We start from the raw sequence: 27,672 nt of genomic DNA on the forward strand, positions 1-27,672 counted from the left end.
CAAGCATAGCATAAGCATAGCGGCATGTCGCCGCTTGCCGGTGGCCAGAGAAAGCAGCCGGTCATTTGGAGCTTTGCCGCGTGGTACCCGCTCCTAGAACACGTGACTGCCCTACCTGAAACGCTACTTTGTGCAGCTGCCGGCACGCGGCGACACAATTATATGCTTCAGCTAGGTTTACTTGAGCTAGACCCAAACGGCTAGTTTTGTTGTCGAACCGCTTAGTTTGCTGCTTTGATTACTCGTACCTTGACACGGTGATGTTTCGCGCTTTGCGGCGCATCGTTGTTTTACGCTATACTAAGGCTCTATCGAACGGCGTCCCGCAAAGGTTTAACGCAAGCAATCACCAGCTCACCCTCGCCACGTTTCATCGAGCCGGCCGTGCCCTCGCACGCTTTCACTCGCACATACATCATACGGCGCGCGGCGACGATTTTATCGCCCATGGACTTTATACGGATCCTCACGGCGACGGCAGAAATGCGCCTGGAGTGTCCATATGATTGGTATCGCAATAAAAATACATATAGCAATGGGAGAGTGCCGTGCTAAGCGAGCCTGCAGTCAGAGCGCGAGCAAACGCGTGGAAATGAAGCTATTTTAGCGGGAGCGTAGCAGACGACAAAGGTGAGTCCCCCGTCTGAGGTCACCGGAGCGCCGTTCGCAGCGCCGCCATCGGTCGCGCACGAGGCTAATAAAAAAATCCAAATTTTACTTGTCCTTGTAAAGGGTCGGAAGAAAACGAGTAACAGCCCAAACAACGGGACGTGACTGAGACAGACGTCCCGTTGTTTGCGCTGTTACGTTTTATTCAGACATGTATACGTACCAACCGGCCCGACTTAGCACTTTATTGTAAATGGTATTATCAGGGCGGTTCGTGCCAATTTTAAAATGCGTGTACGAGCTTTATTTCCAGTTTTCAAAGAAAAGGCACGCATCATGCGTCCGCCGTCTCTGCATTTGTGAGTTTGTCGAATTTCTGCCGGAGTTCCCATTTTTCATCTGCAGGTAAGAAGCAGGCGGATATGGCCGACCGGTTCTGTTGGTACATGAGAAAAAAAAATTATTGTAAGCTTCTTGTATGCAACTATCAGCAGAGTTCAACTGCACAAGAACTTACGGGCTCGGAGACCTGTGATCTTAGCGTAATATACACCCACATACCTTACTCGCTTACGAAAAAAATGGAGTCACGAGAAATATTGCGAGATATTTTTTGTTCTCTCCAAGCAAAAAAAAAAAAAAAAGTACAGCGCATCTAGCTCTGGTAAGAACTTAACAGAGTACGAGTGCAAGCAAATATAGCAAGAATGCAATACGCATTGGGTCATTGTGCATTCTGCTTTTCATTTTAATTATTTTTTCAAATCGCATGCCGCAGGCATTCGACTGGATTTCTAATGAGTCGGGCTTTACTGTCAAGGTAAACTGTAATGTACGCTTAGAAAGTTGCCAAACCTTTATAATCAGCCATTTATTTAAAACTCGCATATTGAAACTACATGCGCTGATCAGGCCATTGAGTCCTCGAGGTGTATCTACGTGGTAATGAATCCTAGACTAGCATCCTTCGTTTCACGCTCATTATAAACGCAAACAAAATGAACAGAATGCGATGTTGGGCTAGTTGGGTATTGCGTGAAATGTGGTTCTGGCGTAAGGAAAACTAAGCGAAAAGAAGAAAGGACGGAAAAAGCGCCAGAAAGGCGCTCTTTGTGTCCCTTCTTCTTTCGCGCTTGGTTTTCCTTGCGCCAGGACCACATTTCAAATAAAATGAGACAAAGGAAGAAGAAACAAAGAAAAACCAGGGACAAAAGGTGCTTGTCTGCACTTGACTATGTCCCTGTCCTCAATATCTTGTACAATGGAGTAACAACGGTTGAATCCTGTTATTGTGTCACAAATTAAAAAAAAAAGGTGAATAAGAAATATGAATTTTCACTCTGGCAAACTTGACTGGAATATCTCGACAAATACATAAATAACCGACAAAAAGTTATTTTATCAAGAAGTCAAAAGAGTTCGATAGACATCGCTAACTAAACATTCTATAAGCAATGTAGCAAAGAACACCAGCTGTCTGTTGTAGCGTAAACTCACTACACAAGTAAAATAGAGCCTGTCATCAAAATAAAATTTTAAAAAATCGACAAGTCACTGTGCCAAGTTTTGTATCGCCTAAGCCATCGAAATGAAAATTTAACAGGAGGAGGATTGGTCCAATAACAGAATTTTATAAAGCAGCTTTATGAAGTGTCTCGCAGAGACCTTGCTTGGTGAATTTCAGTTTCAATACTTCGGTTATCATTCAAGAATGCAGGAATCATGTAGTCCAGGCACTGTCTCCCATAATGTGTCCTTAGTTTTGGGAAATCGAGAGCATAGTCTGTAGTTTGCTTACTAATGGCAGTTTGTTACGATCACGGAATTCCCTAGCAGAGTTGTGATGTCCCTTTCCCAAAATGTGCTTCGAAATACGTTGGCGTTACGCATATTCTTAATCCCGAATTAGTTATCTGAACGTTATAGTTATCAGAATATACGGATACGAAGAACTAATTATCACTAATGGCCATACGTGCTGCCTAATTACGAGTCGTAGAACGCCGATGTGGCTAAAGAAAGGAAGCCTCAGCCATGGGGAGGAAGAAAGCTAGCAGGAAGCATGACGTCGTCCTCTGCAGGCCAGCCTCGTTTGACGCCACTCCTCCCTTTTTCTCGCTTTGAGACCGTGTCAATCCGCCGGAGAAAACCGCGCACACTGTTTCCAGACTTTTCAGGGCATTGTTTAGGTCGTAATGGCGGTATAGGCTTTTTGTGGCCCATCGCCTCTCTGAAAAGCGCGAGGAGGCTACAAGCTACCACTCGCCCATCGGGGGTGAGGGCATTTTTCCCGTTAGCAGTTCCTTTAATTTTTTTATCGAGAAGAATGAGCGGAACCGAGAGTCTCGATCTTTTGCTACAACTATATGAAGCCTACAAGCCACGAAACCAAGGAAAACACGGGGGAAATTAACTGTTTAATTGAAATGTAGAAATAATAATAAAAAAAAGATTAATGAAATGGACGACAAGTTAGCTTGCCTCCGGTGGGAGCCAAACCTACATCTCCGCAAGGTGCACGGCATGCTGTACCAATTCAACTACGGTGGCTGCTGTACCCTGTCCACTTTCTTGGGTATATATCACTGGTGGGTTAGCCAGCGCCACTCACTGGCCTGGCGGCGGATAGGGAATATCCTTACACCCGAGGGCATCACGTAGTACATGAAGTTAGCAGCAGGCGACTGTCCCTGCCACAAAAACATCTAGTGCCGTGACGAGTTCAAGTCCCCTTGTCGAAACGTTGGCTTCAGGCTAAGGTTTTCCTTGTTCGCCCACTGTTGATCAACCCTCCATCTTTTCGTGAACCTTTTCTCTTGTTCGGACTTTGGGCATGTATATTGTGCCATATGTCAGCTTGGTTTCTTTAAAACTACTAGCTTAAGGTTTCTGTCATGTCAAAATACTTTGTGCGATGGTTGTCTGTACACAGATGGCGCTCAGTAATTCATGGACTAATTAAAGAGAAATTCTAAGTTTGACTTTTAAATTCTTCAGGAAAAACGAAAATTACAAAGCAAGTAAGAACAAATGAAAGTTTACGCCTGTATTACAGCGCGACCAAACTATCAAAAGATTATGCCTACTACAGCTCTCTCAGAGCGACTATAATGCCCCTGAAATTGTCATCTTTTCCGAAAGGTGCAAAATGCAAGAATGCTCTTAGAGAACCTCATCTGGTCAAAATTTGTATGCGTTCCCCCATTTCTGCGTCTCTAACGTAGCTTTTGGATGTTAAACGGCAAAAGTTAGTTCTTTTCTTTAATTGGCATGTCATGTACGTCTTTAGGAGAAACCCCCTTTTCTAGAATGTTAACTTAATGGAAAACTTGTGTGTCAGAGTAAGAATCGCATGCAAGCTTTAATATGATGGTGATGTCCGTTCTTGTAGCTGAAATTTACAGATGGTGCGACATCTGTCCTTGTAATCCTGTTGTTTAAATTTGTCTCGAGTCATGCGATTTTTTGAGAACTTAAAATTCAGAGCAGTGTTTTGGTGTTAACAGCTTAAAACGACATGGCTATTATGTCTTGTCGCGACGTACGCAGCTGCAGGGTGCGCATGCGCCGCGAAAAGGTTCACTCACGCATTGCAGCAGGTCGCCGGGGCCGAGTCCGAGCATGAGCGCCAGGCGGTACTCGTCCTCGAGCCTTGTGTGCGTGATAGCGGGGTCGTCAACGCTGATCGAGAAACTCGCGCCATCCCGCCGCAGCCTGCGTTTACCCGCATCGAGAACGCATTACGTACAAGAAGCGTATCACATTCTTTAGAAACGCCTTGAACCAACATATGCATCGTAACACGCGAGCACTGCTCCACCGCCACAGGGAGATCGAACCCATGCCCTTGCGGGATCTCTCCACGGCGTATCTATACGGGGTCCTAGACCGGCGTTCACTACTGTGGCTTTTTGCCAATGTTATTGCGATAGCAATTATATGGACACTTCAACCGGATTTCTGCCGTCGCCGTGAGGTTCCGTATAGATAAAATCTTCGCCGCGCGCCGTATGCCCGAGCGGAAGCGTGCGGGGAAGCGCGCTATCACGGAGAGCGAACGCACTCCATCTCCCACGCGCAAGCAAGGAAGCGGGAAGCCAGCGCCGGAGGGGGGGGGGGGGGGGGGGCGCACTTCTACTCTGTTAACAACCGCGCTCGTCGCTTGCCCGCACCGTCTCTTATCTCCACACGGCTCTGACCTTTCTATGCGCTGTGCATTCGCCGCTCAGTTTCCGTTGAAGCGATAGACCGCGCGAACTTGCGCTTGCTGCCAGCGTTTTGACAGTCGTTGGCTGCGGTCATTCAGTGTGATCTATTCATGATTGCTTGTGCGCGCTGACCACGATTGTTAATTCAGTTAGTAAGCCAATGTGTCCAAGTTTATGCAGCCGATAAAACTACTACCCCTACTCCGAATAACGCTCTACTAATTTGCTATCGCAATCGATGCTTCGCCTTTCGGGCGAAACTGCGCCATTTTTTGCTACCAAAGCCGCTCACCTTACTTCGTATGACATTGCTGTGTTGCTATCGCATTCATTGCTTCGCCCTTAGGGCGAAACTGTTACATTTTTTTATTGAGACGAAGCCACACAGGCTGACCAAGAATTAGTGGCTGGAGAGTTCCTTGTGTGGCACTCACCATGTTTGTTCTCTTCCTTTTGCCTTTGCTGGAAGAGCGTATGATAAGGCGCGGTTGGGAAGCTTGGTTTCAGGACGCTTGGTAGGGTAAGTAGGAATGATGTACTTAGCTTTATACCCATTAGGAACTCAGCAATGGGATTGTCCTTGTATGTTTGCGTTGAGCGGTAGTTAAGTAGCACCTCTATGAAGTCCTTGCCCTCATCTGCTGCCTTTTTCTTCATTGAATTGGCTATTTAGATGGTCCTTCCTGATTGACCATTCTCGTTTGATGGAAGTGATGTGGTTTCAGTTGTCCTTGCTTTTCCTGGATCTGGAGCGATCTTCTGAGCTGTAAGTTAATGACCCAGGTACGTGGTTATTGGCAAACTGAGCTGGAGCTTGTCGTCGTTGAAGTTAAGGTTGTTGGCGCGTGTTACTGTGAGCACATCTGTGAGCACCTTTCTGATGTCTGCCGCCTGCATGTGCTTCAAGGTTTTGCGATGCCACTATAGAACGACGTTGAACTACGGCTTGACGGTGAGTTGCCGCTAGAAGGCACTCTCACTGGCTTGCTGGAAGAGCTCAGGAGACAGTCCGACGCTGTGGTTTCTTTTGTTGATGACGACAATCCGATGGACCCACTCGGAAGGCTCTGTGTCTTCCGTGGTGATTCCATTCTGTTACATTCGTTGCAGTTCTGCTTTGACTTTGTGCTCTGATGCGCTTGGTACACGGCGTGGAGCTGACACCGTGGGAGTTACTACCTCCTTTAGCTCTGTGCAATATACTCCAGGCAGTTTTCCGATGCCTTCAATAAAACGAGGAAAATCGCCAACCATGTTTTGAAGTCTGCTTTGCTGTGCACGCAGTCGTTCGCTGCGGCTGTCTTTCCGTGATGATATTCAAGGCTTTGCATGTGTTGGCGGCCAAAATCGGTTTCAGCGGTTGTCTAACGACGAGGAACTTTAGGATGCGCTCGTTTTCTTCATTTGAGCAGCGTAGCTCGGATTCAGCGTCAGAGGGAAGTGTTTGTCCCGTATACATAGCCACTCGTGCCGTTATTGGCTTGAATGCAGGTTGCGATGGCCATGTGCTAAGTTGGTTCTTGGGAATGATATTTACGTCGGAGCCGTTGTCTAACTTGAAGCTGACGTGTCCACATACGCTCACCGTTTCTATCAACTCCGACTGGATGTTTATGCTTTGGATGTTTAGACTCTCGAAGAAAAAAAATCTCGTTGCTGATTCTGTTGGTGTGGATCCTCGAGGTGACCTATGCGCTGACGGGAGGTGATGCTGCCTCGTTGGCCTTGCCTACACGAATTTGCCACAGTTGTAACAGCTGGAGCCATAGGCTGGTCATTCGCGCAGTCTGTGCGTTGTTTCACACCGTGCACACCTTGATTGCTGCTTGAGCTGTGGTTTGAGTTGCTGGTTCCTCGATGTTGCTAGTTGATGCGAGTTTCATACGAGTTGCTTCTGCTTTTATATGGCTTCTACTTCAAACTTCGACTCCTGAAGCTCTGTTACGTGCATTTTAGAAATTTCCGCTGCCTTGCACGTGGTTATTATTCTGTCCAGCGTCAAGTCCCGTTCTCGACAAAGGCGCTCTCGCAGTGCTGCGTCTCTTATTCCTACAACGATGTGGTCGCTAATGAGTCGGTCTTTTTTCTCCCCAAAGCCGCATTTTCCCGCTTGCCTCCGAAGGTCTGTTACAAACTCATGGAATTGAAAAGAGGTTTATTGAACGTGGGCCGTGAATCCAGAAAACACAGCACAGCGAAGAGCACTGGTTCAGGTCGAGCACGGTCTTGCGCACTGCACTGGCGATCCTGCTTGCGCTTCGGCTATCCTCCTGTTCTTCATTACAATTGCCCCCGCGAAATAAGCATGAACCATCCTGGCGATCTAAGAGGTGTGCACAGGAGGGCCCAAGTAGGATTTGAGGCGGTCTACGTGAACGATATCGCGTCCACGGCGATGGAGATTGGCAGGCGGCGTAAGAGGTTCGATGACGTAGTTAACAGATGTGCTCTCGACCACGTGGTAGGGCCCGTCATACTTTAGGAGCAGTTTGGAACACAGACCAGGAGCGTGGGTTGGTACGTACAGCCATACGAGTGTTCCGGGAAGGAAAGCAGCAGAGGGAGGGTGGTCGTCCCGGACCTGTTTCTGGCGCTGCTGGTCGGTCGTAACGAAAAGCCTGGCCAGTACGACATTCTTCGGCATATCGGGCAGCTTCGGAAATGTGTGCATACTTAGAGGCATCGGGGTTGTAGGGCAGTCAGGTGTCTATGGCATGACACGGTTGGCGACCGTACAAGAGGAAGAATAGAGAAAACCTGGTTGTGACCTGCGTAGCAGTGTTGTAAGCGTAAATAGCAAAGGGCAGAACCAGGTCCCAGTTTGCCTGATTGGACGCAACATGAGCCGCAAGCATGTCGCCTGAAGTCCAATTAAACCGCTCGGTGAGGCCGTTTGTCTGAGGGTGGTAGGGCGTGCTGGTGACCACGATGGACAATATTTTCGTTTAGTTTTCTTTTTGCTTCATTGTGTTGAAGACAGCATACGCCGGTATTACGTTTTTAAGGCGAAAGCCTTAGATCTCTGTTCCAAGGTCGCGTTGTGAGGTACAGAAAGTCACTTAACCCAAGAAAGGGCTGAAGCAAACGAAAGCATGTCAAGCCGTCTATGAGAGATGAGTAGTGATTAGCAAAGTTAATGAATGATTGATTAGTGGTTTGATTAAGGTGAATTAGGGTGGATTAAAGAGGTTGAGGTGGATTAGGGTGCATTAAGGTGGATTAAGGTCGATTAAGGTGGACCGTGCCTAATGTTAGGGGACAGGAAGAGAGCGGTATGGATCAGAGAGCAAACTGGAATAGCCGATATTCTAATTGACATTAAGAGAAAACAATGGAGCTGGGCAGGCCATGTAATGCATAGGATGGATAAATGGTGCACCATTAGAGTTACAGAATGGGTACCAAGAGAAGGGAAGCGCAGTCGAGGACGGCAGAAAACTAGGTTGGTTCATGAAGTTAGGAAATTTGCAGGCTCAAGTTGGAATCAGCTAGCGCAAGACAGGGGTAATTGGAGATCGCAGGGAGAGGGCTTCGTCCTGCAGTGGACACACAAATAGGCTGATGATGATTAATGTGGATTAAGTTGCATTTGGTGGATTAATTTGTATTAGGGTGGATTAAGGTCAATGAATTAGGATTAGGGTGGATTAAGGAGGATTACGGTGAATTACACTAGGCTTTACAAGGCTTTCGCCCTCGCGTCACATAGGCGATAGCTCAGGACTTGTAGAGGGCGTGTAGGAAGTAGGTAACCATCCGTCGGCGAACGCCGTTGGCAGGTGGAGGTAGAGGGGGACACGTCTGGGCAACGCGGCGGCCGCGGGCCCCGAGAACATGGAGGAGTAGGACCTTTCCCGTGACTGCGGGTTTGGTGGCGACTCACAGGCTTGTTCGTAGATGGCGTACGCTTCTTTCCAGTCGTCCCACGCTCGTTGAGCGTTGTTGGCTAGCTCGAAGTGTGCCGGCGGTTTCAGTAATCAATTGGCCATAGTTCCGGGGTGGTTACGATTACTCAGACACCATGTTGTGTTGTTGCTGGAGCAAGTCGGACACTGGACCAGCCGAGTCAAACGCAGAAGTAGAACTGTGTTTATGCAGAATGTATAGATTCAGGGTTCGTTACATAGGCGGCGCGAGCTGTCGGATAAACTGGAAAAAAAATTAAATTATGGGGTTTTACGTGCCAAAACCACGATCTGATTATGAGGCACGCCGTAGTGGGGGACTCCGGAAAATTTGGACCACCTGTGGTTCTTTAACGTGCACCTAAATCTAAGTGCATGGGTGTTTTCGCATTTCGCCCCCATCGAGATGCGGCCGCCGTGGCCGGGATTCGATCCCGCGTGCTCGTTTAGTAGCCCAACAATAGCCACTGAGCAACCACGGCGGGTGGTGAAACTGAAAGATGTCGCATAGATGGCAGGAGAAGAGGAAGCGATGCGCAAATATAACAACCTCGACGTGAACAGCAGAAACAACAAAAAATGTCACAGTTTCGCCCTAAGGGCGAAGCAATGAATGCGATAGCAACACAGCAATGTCATACGAAGTAAGGTGAGCGGCCTTGGTAGCAATATGAATTGTAGTAAACATGAGCTGATTAAGTAAGCAGGTGTGCTGCGACGTAAGTAGACCGACATGAAGAGAGACTCGATGACCACGAGAAGGCGCGTGTGAAACGGTGGTGTTGATGAGAAGCGCTTACCGTGGGCAGCGCGTGCGAAGGGACACACCTGTAGTGCTGCACTGCCGATCTGGGCAGCATTGCATGTGTAGCGTGCGTTGGAAAATGTGGCCCGACTATTACTAACTGAATGAACAAGCGTGGTGTGAGCGCGCATAAACAAACATGAATAGATCACACTGAATGACTGCAGCCAACGACTGTCAAAACGCTGGCAGTGAGCGCAAGGTACGTGTGGTCGATCGCTTCAACGGAAACTGAGCGGCGAATGCACGGCGCATAAAGGTCAGAGCCGTGTGGAGATAAGAGACGGTGCGGTCGAACGAACGACGAGCGCGGTTGTTGGCAGCGTAGAAGTGCGCCCCCTCCCCGCTCCCTCCGGCGCTGGCTTCCCGCTTCCTTGCTTGCGCGTGGGAGATATAAGAGACTGTGCGGACGAGCGACGAGCGCGGTTGTTGGCAGAGAATGCCCCCCCCCCCCCACCCCTGCTCCCTCCGGCGCTGGCTTCCCGCTTCCTTGCTTGCGCGTGGGAGAGATAAGAGACTGTGCGGACGAGCGACGAGCGCGGTTGTTGGCAGAGAAGTGCCCCCCCCCCCCCCCCCCCCTGCTCCCTCCGGCGCTGGCTTTCCGCTTCCTTGCTTGCGCGTGGGAGATTGAGTGCGTTCGCTCTCCGTGATAGCGCGCGTCCCCGCACGCTTCCGCTGGGGCATACGGCGCGGCGAAGATTTTATCTATACGGAACCTCACGGCGACGGCGACGCCGACGGCAAAAATCCGGTTGAAGTGTCCATATAATTGCTATCGCAATAAAAAGCGCTAGAAGTAGACAAGACAAGCCCTGACTCTCAACTAAAGTTTATTTGGAATAACAATGGTTAAATGTATTATGTATTTGCAGCCATGTATTTATGTATGCATGTCGGGAATAAAAACTCAGGCTCAGAAATAACACATGAAGAAAATGCAAAAAAAGCGAAAATACAAATGAAAGAAGGAGGCACAACGTACAATTACGTTATGTGCAGTCAAGAAAATTAACCTATTTTTCATGGAGGGAAATTGAAGGCTTGCTAAGGCAGTCTTGCTCATTCTTTTTTATGTAGTATGGCGTCATGGCAAGGCGCTTACTCGTAACTTTGTAATGATATACAATGTTTTTAGGACAAATGGCTTCAATCACACAGTCTGCAATGCATTGCCCTAATACAATTAGGTGGGCTTTCGGATGGCGACCTCTTGTGTTCATTCAAACAGGTACTGACGTTGCGTTCCCTTCGGGCAGTGTAATGTTTTCTGCACGTGATAGGAAAATGATTCACCACGCCCTCTGCGCATGGCAAAAAGGGGTCCTAGTGGCTAATTGCAAAGCCAGACCTACTGTTTCTTTCCAGATTTTCGGTCCGTCTGTCAAGCAAAGGACACACGCGGGCTATTTTTTGCACAAGGCTTTACAACCTTTTGCGCAACCGTTTTTATCAGGCACAATCTTTTACAAGGACAATACATTAAGCCTGCTTTTCCTGTTCTTGCTGTTGCACATGAGGTTATATATATATATATATATATATATATATATATATATATATATACTAGGTTCGTTAAACCTACCGTATTGTTACGTTGCTCCAAAAAGGTCACTCTGACAGAGGGCGGAAGTTTAGGGGAAAAAATAGGGAGCGATAAAGAAAAGCAAGTGAGTGGACGCCGCCTTTCTCCGTGCATGAAACCTGGCGATGCATCGCGTCCGTAAACACCTATGGTTGCGGCACGCTCCTGGGTGTTTTGGTGTATTATCGTCGTGAGAAGACGCTCGGATGGCAAATGTAATTTTTAGATATATAATAATACTCGCCGACGCTTTTACCCTATTTTGAAGAAGGCAACGTGATTAGAGCACTGCTTTAACCCAGGTGGAAGCGCGATATTTGCGACGTCGTAGAGATAGAAGCGAAAAATCAAGTGCAGTTATATTCATTTCATGATTTCTTTTAAAGATCGTCTTTCTTGAGCTACCTAAATGCGAAACAGTTTGTCTGTCTGTCTGTCTGTCTGTCTGTCTGTCTGTCTGTCTGTCTGTCTGTCTGTCTGTGTGTCTGTCTGTCTGTCACTCGATTCAACCGCCCGGCCGAAACCGATTCAACCACTCGGCCAAAACCAACCAAGCTACTAGCACCGGTGGCACGGGGTCATACACGTCAACATTATACAGCGCAAAGGAAACCTCATGCCTATTTGAGGGAAAATATATGTACATAACCGTGATCCGCAGCGGTCATTTAATTAGGAATACACATTGGACTGGTTTTTACGTTAGTAAATGAAAAATCAACGTGTTAGAAATGGTGTCAAAGAGACGCTACGTGTTAAAAACAAGCCAACTGAAGCCGCGGCTCTGTAGTCGGCTTTAAGCCAACAGTAATAAAAGGTCCCAACAGATCGCGCGAGAGCAGGGCGAACGCGGGAAACTTGAATTGAATTCAGCAAAACCTCCATTGCATCCATCAGGAAGGAGTGAGAGGGGAGGGGAATAGCGTGAGGGGTGGGAGATGGGAGAAGAGAGGGAGTTACGTATCAGGGGCGGCAGAAGACTATCGTCTTTCGACGTCATTTGCAGCGAAGCAAGCAGATATGCGGCCAATGCTTTTTATCTCTCTCTCTCTTTTTACGGTCTTAAACCACAGAGTAGGCCAGTCTACCTTCCTGCTTATTTCAATGTTTGCATTTGTCATTGATATGCATCTGCTAAGCAGCGCATTCGCCTTTTAGCAAGGTGACATTGATGGTATTGAAAGGCCAGCATTCACAAATTCCAGATGACTTGCGATACACCTCCGCCTGGTCGAATTGGGTGCAAATCGGAAACGGCCTTAAAGTGAACTTCAGCTTTACGAACAATAAACCGTGCAAGTTGGCACTGGTATCTGAGTCCTTGTCTTGTCGTAATTCTTTGTTCTCCTTTCTAAACATGAAACTTAACCTACCTTTAGCAAGCATTGCATAACATGGCAATTTTGTACATTATCTTGTCTATGTTTACTGTACAGTGTTAGTGTGCAAAACGAGGGAAACGCCAAAGGATACCTGAGCACTGGGTGCTCCTGGGCACTGAGGTCGACCGCCCCGGTGAGTATGCTGCTGGTCAGGCAGCACTCGAAGTGGACTCCCGCGGACAGCGCTTGCCGGTAGGCATGCCCTCCGTCGAGGACGGCTCGGTAGCCGTGGCCGATCCGCTCGGCGTGAAGCTCACGCATGGCCCTCAGCACGGTGGCCGGGGGACCGGCCTCGCCCGCGTGAGCAGTCCGGTGGACGCCCCACGAGGCGGCACGCTGCACCGTCGCAACACACGCATCGTTTTGCAGGTAATACAGTCACAATTCGACATCTAGCCTCGCCTTGCGTACCCAAGTGTTCGTACATTCACATCGTAGCGTTCTGTGCCCGAAGACGCGTCGATAAAGAGACGTTAGGTTGGCCTAGGAACCTCCTTTATGAAAGCTATGTAGGTTAGGGCCGTGTATGTGTGCACGTGTACGTAAGTGCGTGCGTGCGTGAGTGCGTGTGTGATTTTTATTAGGGCCTGATTTTTATTCATCAAAGCCGTATGAAGTCAAGGAAAGCATAGGGGAAGTTATTTGTAGTAGAGCTAGCTAGATAGATACATATATAGATATAGAGAGATAGATAGATGCTATTATTACATTCCTCCCATAAAGGGAAATGAATGTAACATGCATTTCCTTCTCAATCTAAGAAATCTATCATCCTTTTCTACCAATCCTCCACCCTCCTGTTCCTCGCTTGTACGTTTTGCATATTAATCTTCCTTTGGCTGCTTTCGAGTCTCAGTGCTTCATGGATCTCTGTGCTTGCCTCGTTCAAGGTTAGCTGTTCCAGTATACCCAGCAATTTCGAACATCGAGTTTAGTTCTCCTGTTCCACCACCACGTGTCACTTGAACATATTTCGCCCTTCGTTCGTTGACAGTTATTGCATCTCTTCGATGTCTTCTCTACGGAGGCCGCTTTCTTAATTTGATTATTTCTTTAAAGCACATTTCACGTCATTTGTTCGCGGCGCTTCAATATGCGCTGTTTTTACTGCCTTGAGCGAGTGTTTGGCGCTTCAGCGGCAAGTTTTCATGGGCTTTTTAACAGTTAGAGGTCATTTATCATTACTAGCGCCATTTCTTCAGTCCCGTAGTAGTTTTATTCCCGTCGTAACAATCTTAAAATGCGTTGGAATAAAAGTTTTTAAAGAAAAAAAATCTGCGAGTATTTCAACTCCAAACCCATAGACAGCCAGTCGAAGATTGCTTGCTTCATCGACACTCAATGTTCTACCATTGTTCATCACTTAAGGCCTCCATCTTCCTGTGAACTATCTTTTTTGTTTGGATCTCTGTCTCCAATGCAGATACCGCTTTACGTTAAGGAAGTAGAAAGGCGACTGGAAAGTGCTTCTTTCTAGGGTTTTATGTGCCAAAACCAGTTCTGATTATGAGGCACGCCGTAGTGGAGGGCTCCGGAATAATTTTGACCACCTGGGGTTCTTTAACGTGCACTACAATGCAATCACACGGGCGTTTTTGCATTTCGCTTCCATCTAAATGCGGCCGCCGCATGACTGGAAAATAGTAAATTAGGTTTGGGTTTATGTTACATCCATAACGGGCAGCTGGCGCAACAGAGGGTCCCGGAGCAAATGCATGCGGATGACATAGTGCTTGCAGCTGACAATGCAGATGATTTGAAGATGTTTCCGAATACGTGTTGGCACGAGACTATGCGTATCTGCCCTAATTCTAGCACCACAAAATTGCGACTAGTTGTATTTAATGAAGAGACAAGTAATTAATTCGTATCAATTCAATAGCAAGCGATACCCATAGTCAAGCAAGCAATATAAATACCTGCCTGCATGCATAAACGAAAAAAAAAAACCTCACGCACTCACCAAGAAAAGCTGAAGATGAATGGGAGGCGGAACGTGGCTATATACAGAAACATAGAGCACCTTTGGAGATATATAAATACGACAGGCAAGGAATCAGAAGAGAAAATCTGTACGGTAACACAAACGATAGTGCCTTGCAGAGGCCCGAGCTTGCTACCGGCCTCAGGACAAGAACATACACGAGCAAATATACGTGACAGAGTGAGACGTGCATCTGCGGCGGCAAAAGTCTGGAGACGAGCCAGCCCATTGTATACGAAGGTCTCCATCCAGCCAGAACCGTCTACCTTCGGGAAGCGCTGTGGTTAAAAGCTGATGGGAGCGATAGCTGATCAGAGCTGAAAATCAGCAAGAGACGACTGGAATATTGGTAAAAAATAATGGGAAAGAACTTGTGACGGGATCGTCTTATCTGTAGGTAATCTTAAGAGATAAAGAAGGTATAGGTGGAATGATGGGTTACGCTATGATAATACGTAAGTCACTTACACAAGCTAGGTTACTGTCACCATGCCACTTCAAAGGAGATGCTCTTAATACTCATCATGCTCATCATCATCTTGGAAGAAATTGCACATAAAACTAAACAGGACAGGTACGTGCCCTGTCTCATGCGGCGTCTTCTGTCTTGCCATTTCTTGCAAGCTGATCCCGTACCAACAGGGCCCACAAGTTCTGCTCAAATTTATCATGATCGTCCATCTGGCGTACATGATAGGCACGGAAAAGAGGCTGGAGGCACGCAAATTAGGCTATAATCTCGGTATGTTTAATGTAGCCCCCTAGAAACGCGTCAGCCAAGCATACTTCGAAATAATATATATATTCCACATTCGAAACTCTGAAATGCTTGAGCGTATTTTAAAATTATATACCGATTCCGCACGGGCGTATGGACTGAATAAATTGTGCGCGAAGGGCCTATAACCGCCATTGCGGAAAAAAGGCTAGAACGTATAAACTGTGCGCACCTCGAATGTTTGTACGATGAGCGGGTGGGTGATCTCCTCTCCGTACGTGATCGAGGGCGAAGGCGCGGCCGACCCGTCCTCAGCTCGCAGTGCGACCACGCCGCAGACGTCGATGCCGACCACACCCCGGTCCTTGTACTCACGGCAGAGGTCCAGCACCTCGGGCGCCCACTCTGCGAGCCGCAGGGCACAATCAGCCTTCGATGTTGGCCGCGGCGGGCGCGTTATGATGCGGGCGCAATGAAAAAAAAATGAAAAAAAAAAAAAAAAAACAGAAACCGTTTCTTTGCTTATATTTAGGTACACGTTCAAGAACACCACACAGTCAAAATTATTCCCGAGTCTTCCTCTACGGCGTGTCTCATTATTAGATGATAGTGGTATTGGCAAAGGGGGGGGGGGGGGGGGGGGGGACGTATCTTGCGCTGGAGGCGCAATGCTAAAGAGCATTGCTAAAGCGCTAAACTTTATTTCCTCACCTCACCATTTATACTATAAAACACTGCTTATATTTCCTTTGTTCGTCATATCTTGGAGTATGCATGTTGTGTTTGGGACCCTCGCCAGAAAACCTTGATTGCCAAAATCGAGAGATTACAGAATAGAGCGGCAAGGCTCGTTCTGGGGCGGTACAGGCGAGGGAAGAGTTGCACTCAAATGAAAAGCGAGCTAGAATGGGAAGCGCTCTCCTCTCGCCGAAGAAAACTGCGTTTGAAATTATTATTCCAAATATATAATAACAAGACCGGAATTAATACAGACATTTATTTTATTTTTATATATCGAAAAGAACTGATCATGACCTTAAAATTCGAGAATACCGGACTAGAACGAACCTCTATGCTAATTCCTTTTTTGCTCGTAGACTAACAGAGTGGAATCAATTGTCTTGTGACCAACTGTGCTGTGTTAATGAAGATTTTTTTTTCAAGTTGTAACCCCCCCTGATTACACGCCTTTGTGCAAAGCGGGGTATCTCTGAACAAAGAAATAAAGAATAGAGACAGCGGAGCTGTTTGGCGCCTAGCTTGTCCTAGACTCTTGGGCTAGGCTAAGCACAACCAAGTCATTCCCAGCATTTTCCGGAATTTATTGATTATTGTTCGATTATCGATTAGCTATTGATTGGCTAACGCAAGGTATTGGCTACGTATTTGGGCTAGGCTAGTACTACCAATTCATCCCCAGCATTTCCTGGAAGTTATTGATTAATCGATTGTCGATTAGCTATTGATTGGCTATCGATTGGCTATGGATGATTGACTAAGCTTAAGTACTCCCAACCATGCTTAGCTAGACTTAGCGAGGTTCAGCTTCGCAGTCGCTTGGCAGCAGCAGCAGCTGGACGTGAACTCGTCTGTCACGAACGCCGCTTCCATTTTTCAGGTTGGTGTCACAACCCTATTTCGTGAACCCGAGCTTTATTTTCTGAAGAGCGCTTTCGCTGCTGCTGCTGCCATATTGTATTTGTTATTATATGTGTTCGTGATATCCGTGTTTTTCTGTATTCGTTTTTTTTTTTTTTTGCGTATACTTGTGACACCATGGCATCGTTGCAAGATACCATATATGTACTAAATGTAATGCGAACTTCACTGCTGCTGAACGCTAAATCTGTTGCGAATGTCTCGGCGCCTATCACTTTGGCTCATGTTCAGGGATTTCCGAATCCACGTTCAAGTCAAAGGGAGCAAAAGGGCGCAGAGCAAAGAAAACTGTGGAAGTGTCAGGAATGCCGTAAACTCTGCAAAGCTGGCAGCTCAATTCAGAAAGAGAGCGATGATTCGGCTATCGCCACCGTGCTACTTGACATCAGCCGAAAGCTTGATGAACTGCTTCCTCTGAAGAAAGTTGTTCAAGACGTGGAAGAATCCCTGAACATGATGGCCAAGAAATATGACACCATTGTTTCTGATGTTGCGAGGCACATGGTGAAATTAAGAACCTGAAAAACAGAATGTCCAAACTTGAGGAAGTTGGTGCCTGCGCGGAAAAACAAAAAGGTTTCTTGTGCGGTTAACGACCTGGAATACCACAGCAGGAAACTGAAAATTCAACTTCATGGCATCCAGAAGACACACAAGAAATGTTTAATGTCTGAGGTTAACGCTATTGCGTGAAAACTTCAGCTCGCACCATTTACTGAGCAAAGCGTATCTGCGATCCACCGGTTGCCCTCTCACTCAAACAAGATTCCTAGAATCATCATCCGCTTCTCTAATCAATCGACTAGGGATCAATGGCTCGATAAACGTAAGGATTTTCCAACTGTTAAGAACGGCGCATGAGCATGATTTTTGTTATGCGTGGCACTGAAGTGGCTAAGTTTTCGTTCGAAAATAAGAGGGCCATCCTGCGCACTTTATAAAATGCCCCAGTGACCTTGCCAAACTTATTTGCTGAATTTCCGGTGACTGTATTTGTATACGTCAACCATGTCTTGTGCTGATTGGGTGTGCCCTTCTGGCTTGTTTAACTACTTTGGGCCTACACACAAAAATGGTATAAAATGCGTTCATTTGAATTGTCAGTCTGCTTGCAATAAAGATGATGAGCTCGACGCATTTTTTGGCAGTCTAAGCATCTCTTTCGACTTTATCATGTTGTCAGAAACGTGGTACCACCAAAACTCGGGAAGTTTGGCAACCTCCGAACTACAGATGCTTCACGCAGTCGAGGACGATTACACGTGGCGGTGGAGTTAGTATTCTGGTTCCAAACGAATTAATAGTGCAGCGTATAGAAGAGTTCTGTACTGTGACCGAAGATTATGAGGTCCTTTCTGTTATATGCTCAAATTTATTGGTAACAGTATGGTATAGGCCTCCTGACGGTAACATTGAGCGTTTTTTTCTGTTCCTTGAAAACTTTACTTATATCTCTAATAATCACTATGAAGTTATTTGGGGTGGCGACTTTCATATCGAGCTACTTGCATCAACCCCCTTGTGTCGTGACTTTAGGCTCTTATTACATTCTTACGGCTTTTCAAATGTTATCTCGGTGCCGACAAGAGTGACTGGCCACACAGCCACCTGCATTGATTTATTTATTACCAATTTCCCTGAGTGTAATACAAAAGCTGGTGTCTGTTCTTTCGTTTTGAGTGATCGCATGCCAAGTGTTTTCAGTGTAAACCGTAAAATTAAAATATCTTCCCCATGTGAATTTTCCACCCGGCTAATTACCCCATTGCGAATGCAGAAATTTTGTGATGAACTGCGACATATTGATTGGAGTTCAATTGTTCAATCAAACTGTGCTAACTTCGCGTATGAAACTTTTTGGGGCATTTTTTTGTGTGCTCTATGACCGGCATTTTCTAACTCGCACTAAAACAAAGCGCTCCTCAAAGACAAGAAAACCATGGATCACGGCAGAACTATTAAAAGAAATTAAAGAAAAAATAGGCTGTATAACAAGTTTATCGTGTACCGTGACATGGCAGATCTAAACACATTTAAGAGATTGAGATTAGGGAGTTATTTATTTATTTATTTATTTATTTATTTATTTATTTATTTATTTATTTATTTATTTATTTATTTATTTATTTATTTATTTATTTATTTATTTATACAATACTGCAGGCCTTGGCGTCGCCCAAGCAGGAGCGGCATACAATGATAAAAAGAGATAATAACAATACCAGACGTAAATTAAGAGTGCGCAGAATACCAATCCAATCCATCAGCTGCGAGTACAAAGCACGGAAAAGAACACTTGCTCGTGTAATGAAGGAATTTCCAAAACAAATAAAGTAAAGAACATTTTAGAAATGAGTCAATACAATTTAAGCGAAGTAAAAGAACAATAACGCAAAGATCAACTTCAGCAATCAATTCACAAGAGAGCAACATGTCAATAATTGAGATTGTCAAGGGAATCAATACTGGTTAGTAGCGACTGAGGTAAATTGTTCCAATCCGTAATAGTGCGTGGGAAAAAAGAATACTTAAACACGTTAGTTCTGGCATTATAGGGAGTTAAAGAGTCAGCGTGGCGATGCCGTGTTCGGCGTGCAACCATTGGCGTTACATAAGGCTCTGGGGTGAGGGAAAGGAGGTTATTTTTAAGAAGAAAAAGAAATTTTAACCGCTGGATCTTTCTTCTCATTTCCAGTGTTTGGATACCATGTTCTTTAATTAGTGCTGTCAGGGAATCAGTCATGCGGTACTTTGAGAAAATAAATCTGATTGCTTTACGCTGAATTCTTTCTAGTGCATCAATGTTAGTTTTGGTGTAGGGTCCCATACTATGCATGCATACTCAAGTTTTGGTCTTATTAGTGATGTGTAGGTTAAAAGTTTAGTTTCAACGGGAGCTAGCTTTAATTTATGACGTAGCAGACAAAGTTTACGAAAGGCTGAGTCACATACGTTAGTAATGTGAGTATTCCAGTTTAGGCTATTTGTTATTGTGACGCCAAGATATTTATATTCCCTCACCTCGGTTAGCGGTTAGCGATACCGTAATAAACTTAATAAGCAGCTGCGACTTGCTAAGATTCGCTATAATGATGAATATTTTGAGTCCTGTTCGAGCGATAGTAGGAAAGTATGGAATAAGGTCAATTCGCTACTCGGTCGTTCACCTGATGCCCTACTTCCTTTTATTATTAAGAAAGACGGGGTTGATGTTAGCGCTGAAATGTTACCTGATATCTTCACTGATTATTTCGCCAACATTAGTACGTTACCGACTAATAGCACTGCTTGCCGTCATATTAAAGCCGCGCCTCATGACACTAGTTTTTCTCCGGCCGACTAATGAAGGTTTACCGGGTGATGGGGCCAGTCAAGCTGTGAATTGCAGCTTTTTTCCCATCACACTCAACCACGTCTATGTGTACTTTTATGTACCTGCCATGTGGTTAAATAAATTCAAACTTCAACTTCAAGGTGAACTTATCTGTATCTATTCAACTTTAAAAGACAGTAGCACGTGCCATATAGATAACTTACAGATGAAACCTGGTAAATATGTTGTCAATGTTATTTCCCCAGTGTTAACGCATATTTATAACCTATCACTCGCTAGTGGTGTCTTTCCACGTAAAATGCAAACGCAAAAGTCTTAGCTTTATTCATGAAAGGTGGCAAAACAGCGATGTCCAACTACAGGACAATATCTATACTGTCGATCTTCTCGAAAGCTTTAAAAAAATGATTTTTAGCCGTGTATCAAACTTCCTTGAAACTAAAAACCTCCTCACTGACTCGCAATATGCCTTTCGCAAGCACAGATCGACTCAGCTTGCACTTATTCAGCAGAAAGAATATATTTTACAAAATTTTGAGGACCGCCAGCTTACTTTAGGAGTATTTATTGACTTTAGCAAGGCATTCGACTCCATCAGTCATGAACTATTATTAAATAAGCTTATCCACTACGGAAAAAAATATATTCCTGGTCTCTAGAAAATGGTATCAAGGTTAACGCTGATAAAACAAAGGCAGTATTATTTCAAGCGAAGAATATCTGTCTTTGCAGGGACGTGGTGCTAGGTCCTTCTAAAATTGAACTTGTCCCTTCTGTGAAAACACTCGGGATCTTTTTTCATGAAAATGATCACATTTATTTTCTTGCAGGCAAACTCTCCCAAATTACTGGACGCGTTTGCTCTCTTCGCTATATGCCTCGGAAGATTAAAATGTTAATTGCGAGCCACCTTCATTATTGCTGCCTTATTTGGGGTACCACATCTGTTACAAATATTAACCGTTTGCTTGTAATACAAAAGAAAATTGTTCGCGTAATTAGTGATATGCCCTTTGACTTCCCATCTGAACCCCTATTTAAAAAATTTCGCGTAATTAAAGTCAGTGATATGTTTAACTTCTGCCTTGCTCTTGGATACCCAAAAGAAACCAAACAGAACTTAAGCCTTGTTTCATCTCTGGCAAGATTAGAACACAACATCCCATATTATAACACCAGGTCCGCGGAATACTGGCATGTGCCGCATGTGCGTTCAACTTATGGTAACCAGATGATTTGTTACATTGTCCCCACTTTGCTGAATAATTTCAGATCTGCGTCCATCGATGTACCTAATTGTTCTGGCAGAGAACTGTATAATTTCTACTGCCCCAAGAATTGAGTTTGACTATATATCTAATCTTCTGTTTTGTTTAAGAGTTGTATGTATCTATGTATCCATATTCTTTGTTTTTCCCAAATTGTTTGATGTGCGAAGCAAATTTGTTTAAATTTGATATATGTGCTATATGCTCTTACTCTCTCTTTCCTTTCTCTCTTTTGTTTTTCCTTTTCTGCTTCTTTTCCCCCATCTGTTTCATCTCTTCGCTCCTTGCTGTCTGCTGCCTTCTGGACCCTCTGGTTATTAGGACTAGCGAAGTTGCTTTTTGTAGCAACTTTTTTTCCTAATGCCTTGGCACCTTGTACCACTTGTTTTCAAGAATAAATTATTATTATTATTATTATTATTATTATTATTATTATTATTATTATTATTATTATTATTATTATTATTATTATTATTATTATAGTTCACAGGAGTATGTGCCATTGCGCTTGGACCGTTTCTGCACTGCCTCCAGGATCGGCCCACAATTTCTGTTGACGACAGACAGATTACGCTCGAAATAGACAGCTCCGCTGTTGAAATTAATTTAACTTTTTTTAAACTTTGCTGTTGCGCTCGCAGGTTGACTGACTGCAGTTGGCTTCAGTTTTGCTTGCTCTCATTTCGGTGGAGAAATGTTCCTGCAGCTGTGTTTGCGGAGAGCGCGCCGTATACCCATGAAAACGGGGACAATGCACTGGCAGGGTTCTTCGTACGAATGTGCCAGATGGGCTTAGGTCGAACAAGAGAAGCCGAGTTGAGGGAATCGATGCACCTCGCTGGAATACAGGGTGCACGTGAGAGATGGCCGTCGTTGCGTGCGCGCCACACCGATCGGCGATAATGCGCGGGTTCGCTTCGAGTAGGCTGTGCGAAGGCAGCGGTTGTTGGCGAGTTCACGATGACCTGTGTATACGGCGGTAGTACATTCCGCTTATGAGACGCTAGCAGATGCGATGTTTCGCATTCAAGTAAATATAGCTAAAACGAGTAGATACTAATCGCGTTCAATCCGAAATTCGATAGCAAGTGGTAGAAGCGGGACTGGCTTTCTTCCTTTCCCCAGGACTTGGCTGTGGAGCACGATTCATAGAGCAAAAATCTCGACTTATATTTGCAGCATGCTTCCGAATACAGGAGGACGTGCACTCGTACACATTTACGCTTCCTGCTATTTAATAAAACAATAAAACTCACATGTGTGCAAATACCGTACTTCGACTGCATTTGTGAAGCTGCCTGTTTGCTGTAAATGTTCATTTTCTCTTTCGAATTAACTAAGCTATGTATGGTATTTTAGCAATTGCCAACAAACTTGTTCCTAAATGATAATCTATGCGCGCCTGTGCAGGCAAGGTCGGCGCTGTCATCGCTACAAGACGTCAGCTTTGCGAGATGAATTCTGGGTGACGACTTAAAGCGACACAATGCAGCTCACCGGGCGTTCCGCGCAGGCACGTGAGTATGAGCCGGAGCTTGATGTCGGCTTCCCGCTCGGCGCGGCGCAGACCCGCCAGCGCGGCGTCCACGACATCCCTGCCGCTGACCGCTGAGGCTGGCGAGCCGTCAAGCGGAAGCACGGTGCTGGACGCGGCCAGCAGCTGCGGTGGAATCCGCATCTCGCTGTAGAGAACACGCTCGCCTGCCTGGTCCAAGCCCGCCTCGTACGCCACGCGCTCCAGGGCATCGCGGTCGCCCCTGCGGGAAACAGCGGGAGAGCACCGAACTCGAGCACGCTAAAACATTTTCTCGCACATCCGATTAGGTGAAATTTCTTGTGCTTAATGGGAAGAATCGTAATGGTAGTATCCGTATGTAAATGCTGTTGGGGTTAAATATCGCAGTGGCTGGGTCTACTCTTTCTTCACTTTTCACCCTATATATGATTCACCCATACATATAACAGTGTACTTAGAGAGAAGAATCTTGGCAGGTTTCGTTAACTTCTTCATGAAAATGTTCTGTGCGAGTTCCGCAAGAGTTTTGTTTAGAAAATAATGCTATTTGTTGTGGACTTGACCACCTCGTTATCGGATCTACGATATCTGTTTTTGTTGCGAAGCTGCACGTTCGCAAAAGTAACGCATCAAGATTCTCGGTGGCTACGATAAATATCGCCCACGTAGCTGCCGGTGGGTGCGTGATCTAAAAGGGCAGAGCAGAGAGATTTCCTTAGAGAAGGTAAACTGATAGGAGGATGCGTAGCCACTTGGGAGCGCCACGTGGGCCTCTGACGAGAGATGCTGCCTTAGAGCAACAGGGACGCGAACAAGAGGCTTCCTCTGTCATGGATTTTGATGTATACGAAGCGAACATGCATAGCGCCGGTCAACAGAATCAGAATGGAGTGTTCGTTGGCGTGCTCAAGCCCGAGCCGAAAACTCGTCCCAAGAGGGTGCAATGTAGTGTCTACACCGATTATATGTTCTTTAACTGCGACAGAATTATCTGTGGGCCGGAAGAGCGAGACCCAACGTAATGCGTCGCTGGCTCTTTAATTTTAACGTGACAGCGTTAAGGGCCCCGCATCGCAGAAAATCCGGCATCGGCGTGGATGTCGGCGTCCGTGGCGGCGAAAATCATCCCCAACCACCCCGACTGCGCGGGCTCTCCGCGTGGCGCAAGGTTTTAGTGAACAAAAATTGAATTTCTCATAGTGAAATCCGTCAGAAAAATGGTAAAGTATGATTTAACTACAACCTACATACATAGTGGCGTCAGACTGTGATTTGAACGTACGAGAAAAAATAATTTTGAATGTACGAGAAAACACAAACTCCTTTTCCAGCATTTTTACCATACGAACAGCGGCGCGCTCGGATAGATTAGTAGCGAAATTATTATCCAGATGGCGCTAGATTCCTCGGCAGGTCTGCCTAATGCGTTTTGGACACGCGCGCCTGTCGGGGCAATAGCAAACAATTAAGAAAATAATAAAAAGGTGCTAGGGCCTTCACGTTTTAATAAAGACGACTTATATTGCCGCTGTAAAAACGTCTTCTCAGCAATGCATTTCTGTTTAAAAATGAAGTCGACTCTTAGGGGATCGGTGTAAGCTTGGCCTTTGTAAGCTGGCTTTCCCGCGTTCTGTGTTGCAGTGAAGCTTACTGAAAGAAAAATGCGATGCCAATGAAGCCCGATAACGATATCACGTTTCACTTTTAAAGGCGAAAGTTAAGCGTCCTCCAATTATTCTTTTCTATGTTTAGCTCTGCCTTTACACTTTTTTTTTTTTTTTTGCTGGCTATATTGCTCTCCCGAGCGCCACCATTTCAACATCGCAGTTCAACGCTAATAATCAGTATGAATGTGCGAATGAAATTGCACCCCACAACACTGAAACGCTCACGAAAACATTGCCACACTCACAGGATGGTCCTGAGGAAGTTAGGAACTTCAGTTAGGTAAGTGTCAAGGCTGGTGCATTTCTTAGGTTTCGTTCGTTCCCGTACATCTTCAATGGTGTTGTAGTTCAGACCAAGGTCCTTTTGTCTGTTGAAATGATAAATCCAAGCATCAAATATTCAAATGTGAAATGGTCTACAATTATTGTACAAAATCGCAAACATCATGTCAGTAAGTTATGCAAACCGTGGGTTGGAAGATATTTTCCTGATTATGCAACTGTGATGCATCGTGCTTTTTTTTCTCTAATAATTCAAGAGTGCTCGACAGTGTTCTGCAATGTCAGGAGACTATCACACGTTATTTAACGTGGTCACTGCAGTGTTTTCTGGCATGTCACTAGCAAAAAATACCGTACAATTCAGCGTCCCTGCCATTGTTGGAGGTCTCGACGGTTTCACCCCCCCCCCCCCCACCCCCCGTACTTTTTGTAAACCTCGATATGGACACCCAAGCAATGTCTCCTACTTCTCTATATCCAAAGCTGATGGGGAAGGATAGGGGCACTTGCCCTACCCCATGATAGGCTTGTTATATCAGTGATTCGTTCTAGAGTAGCACATGAACTCTTCCACCAATGCTTCTCCCTCAGAAATTGACGCAGAACGCAAGTGTGGTAATACTATATAGTCTTGCTGCTTTTAGCAGTCGTACACAATTTCCATCAGTCTGTCTTCTTCTTAAATTATTAGAATGGAGCTTACTTCTGTTAACGCGCAATAAATTTTGAGGTAAGTGCCCCTATCCTTCCCCATCAGCTTTGGAGATAAAGAAGTAGGAGCTTGTGCGTCCATATCGAGGCTTCCTCCTTCCTTGGTGGAAGAGTTAATGCGCTACTTACTCTAGAACGAATCTCTGATATAACAATTAAGCCTATCATGGTCCGAGTAGTGTTGCACAGGCTCGTCTCCTAGAATAATTTCCTTTAAAATGTTCAAGCAGATGCTTCCTTCTTCTCTTTTTAGCCGTTTTCCCCGGATCCCACTCTCTCGTCTTTCGCGCGCATATTCCATGTGCAGCAGCAACAACCAAGAATGCTTTTTAAATGAGGAACGGAATTCAATCTTGACTCTTTAAATGCACATAATGATATCACACAGTGATAAATACACATAATGATATCACACAGTGGTAAATACACATAATGATATCACACAGTGGTAGAACGCCCTCAGGTCGCGTGGCGCACGCGGAAAGCATCGTGACGTGTGCTCTAATATTTCTTCCTCCTAACTAAGGTTCCTCCGCTCCACCGACGCTTCAGTACTCAACTGGGACAGCTCCCAGATGGTCTCGTGACGCATGTACGTGTCCAGGTGGCTGTGCAGCTGAACCTGCAAGCAGAAACCTATCATTTGCCAATGATTCCAGTGTTACGCCGGCTCTTCAATGGTTACCGGCCTGAATTGGACAAGTGAAAAGTAGTAGCGAAATACAACAACCAATTGACCCGGGAAATAATCGAGCCCACAGAGTAACAATATTGAAAGAGAATTGTGTCTTTGCAGCGTATGTGTTGTTATCTGGCAAGAAACTGGCACACTTTCTGCTAAAATATATGACCAGGTGCATTTCCCGACGTGTGTGACCTTCCCAACATCACCTATATAAATATATATATATATATATATATATAAGGGCTCGGATCTCTACAAAGAAGTTGTTCCGGAGCTCATTATACTTTCTAGTTTCTTTGTATAGAGATCCGAGCCCTTATATATATATATATAATATATAGATATATATATATATATATATATATATAAGGGCTCGGATCTCTATATATACAAAGAAAACTATAAAAGTATAAATGAGCTCCGGAACAACTAAACGGTGCGAACCCCGCACCAAACACTTATACTAACACACACAAATGCACACAAACACACACGCGCGCGAAATTGAATTAGCGTTGACGGTCAAGCGAGATGCATTGCTTCTTTTTAATATTTGATCGTGTCGCACGTAATAACCTTCCCGCCAACAGCAATAAACAAAGAAATTTAACGACTGCACAACACCAAACTATTCTTCATGCGCGAAAGCATGAATATCTAAATCCAAGAAAACGAAGGGAGTGCACAACGCGGCGCGGGTCGTTTAAAAACCTGTATAAATCTCTGCATCTCAACTCAAACTGAGATCGCAACTTTGAGGGGACAACTACTTGTGAGTGCTCGTAAAGCTTTCTCTGCAAAGCACGTTTTTCTTATATTATTATTTCAGCACTTCTTTTTCAACTTCGTGCTTTGTGTGCACATTAAAAAAACATACAAAAAAAAGAACACATGGTAGAAATTATTCCGTCGCTCCCAACTACAGCGTCTGTCATAGCCTGTGGGATTTGGGACGTTAAATCCCGTGATTTAATTCATTTTAAACTTCAAAAGAAAATTTATCCGACAAGTATCCTGCAAGTAACGAAATACTTTTTCAAGTATTTTGTACTCTACTCAAAAGCTTATCCGAATTCGCAATTTAGTACAGTATTCAATTACTTTTTTCGCACGCTACTCGGTAGCTTATCTCAAGTGCATGCTTTCTTGTTTTCATTGTACTATCTAAGTGTGCTACCATTTGAGTTTGCTATGTGTTCGGGCACCTTGTGCGACAGATTCGCTGTGGCTCGATTGATTCGTACGCCCAAGAATGGAGGTGTACATTCACGCACCTTGTAACTCTGGAGAGGCATCGTCCCCTGCTGCATGTGGCTGGTACGCGTTGCTTGCCCCGTGTGCAGCGCGGCGATAGGGC

The 27,672-nt window shown here is 45.3% G+C and overlaps 1 protein-coding gene across 1 annotated transcript; it reads right to left on the bottom strand.

Annotated features, from left to right (window-relative positions):
• Nucleotides 1-572: 572 nt before the first annotated feature.
• Nucleotides 573-27,672, bottom strand: LOC119432874 (adenosine deaminase). Its single transcript, XM_037700027.2, has 8 exons — nucleotides 27,590-27,672; nucleotides 26,191-26,252; nucleotides 24,883-25,005; nucleotides 22,952-23,211; nucleotides 15,426-15,598; nucleotides 12,583-12,827; nucleotides 4,197-4,323; nucleotides 573-1,045 (listed from the first exon to the last, which is right to left on the bottom strand). The coding sequence occupies exons 1-8, from the start codon at nucleotides 27,623-27,625 to the stop codon at nucleotides 944-946; spliced, it is 1,128 nt and encodes a 375-aa protein (XP_037555955.1). The 5' UTR covers nucleotides 27,626-27,672; the 3' UTR covers nucleotides 573-943.

This window comes from Dermacentor silvarum, chromosome 11, assembly GCF_013339745.2.
Source record: "Dermacentor silvarum isolate Dsil-2018 chromosome 11, BIME_Dsil_1.4, whole genome shotgun sequence".
In the NCBI taxonomy this organism is placed as follows: Eukaryota; Metazoa; Arthropoda; class Arachnida; order Ixodida; family Ixodidae; genus Dermacentor; species Dermacentor silvarum.

Excerpts from the sequence above, each read along its gene's own strand:
- LOC119432874 (XM_037700027.2), bottom strand. The coding sequence starts at position 27,625 with ATGCAGCAGGGGACGATGCCTCTCCAGAGTTACAAG. Across the intron at positions 26,253-27,589 it reads TGCCTCTCCAGAGTTACAAG|GTTCAGCTGCACAGCCACCT; the intron begins GTGCGTGAATGT and ends TTCTGCTTGCAG. Across the intron at positions 4,324-12,582 it reads CAGGAGCACCCAGTGCTCAG|GCTGCGGCGGGATGGCGCGA; the intron begins GTATCCTTTGGC and ends GGGTAAACGCAG.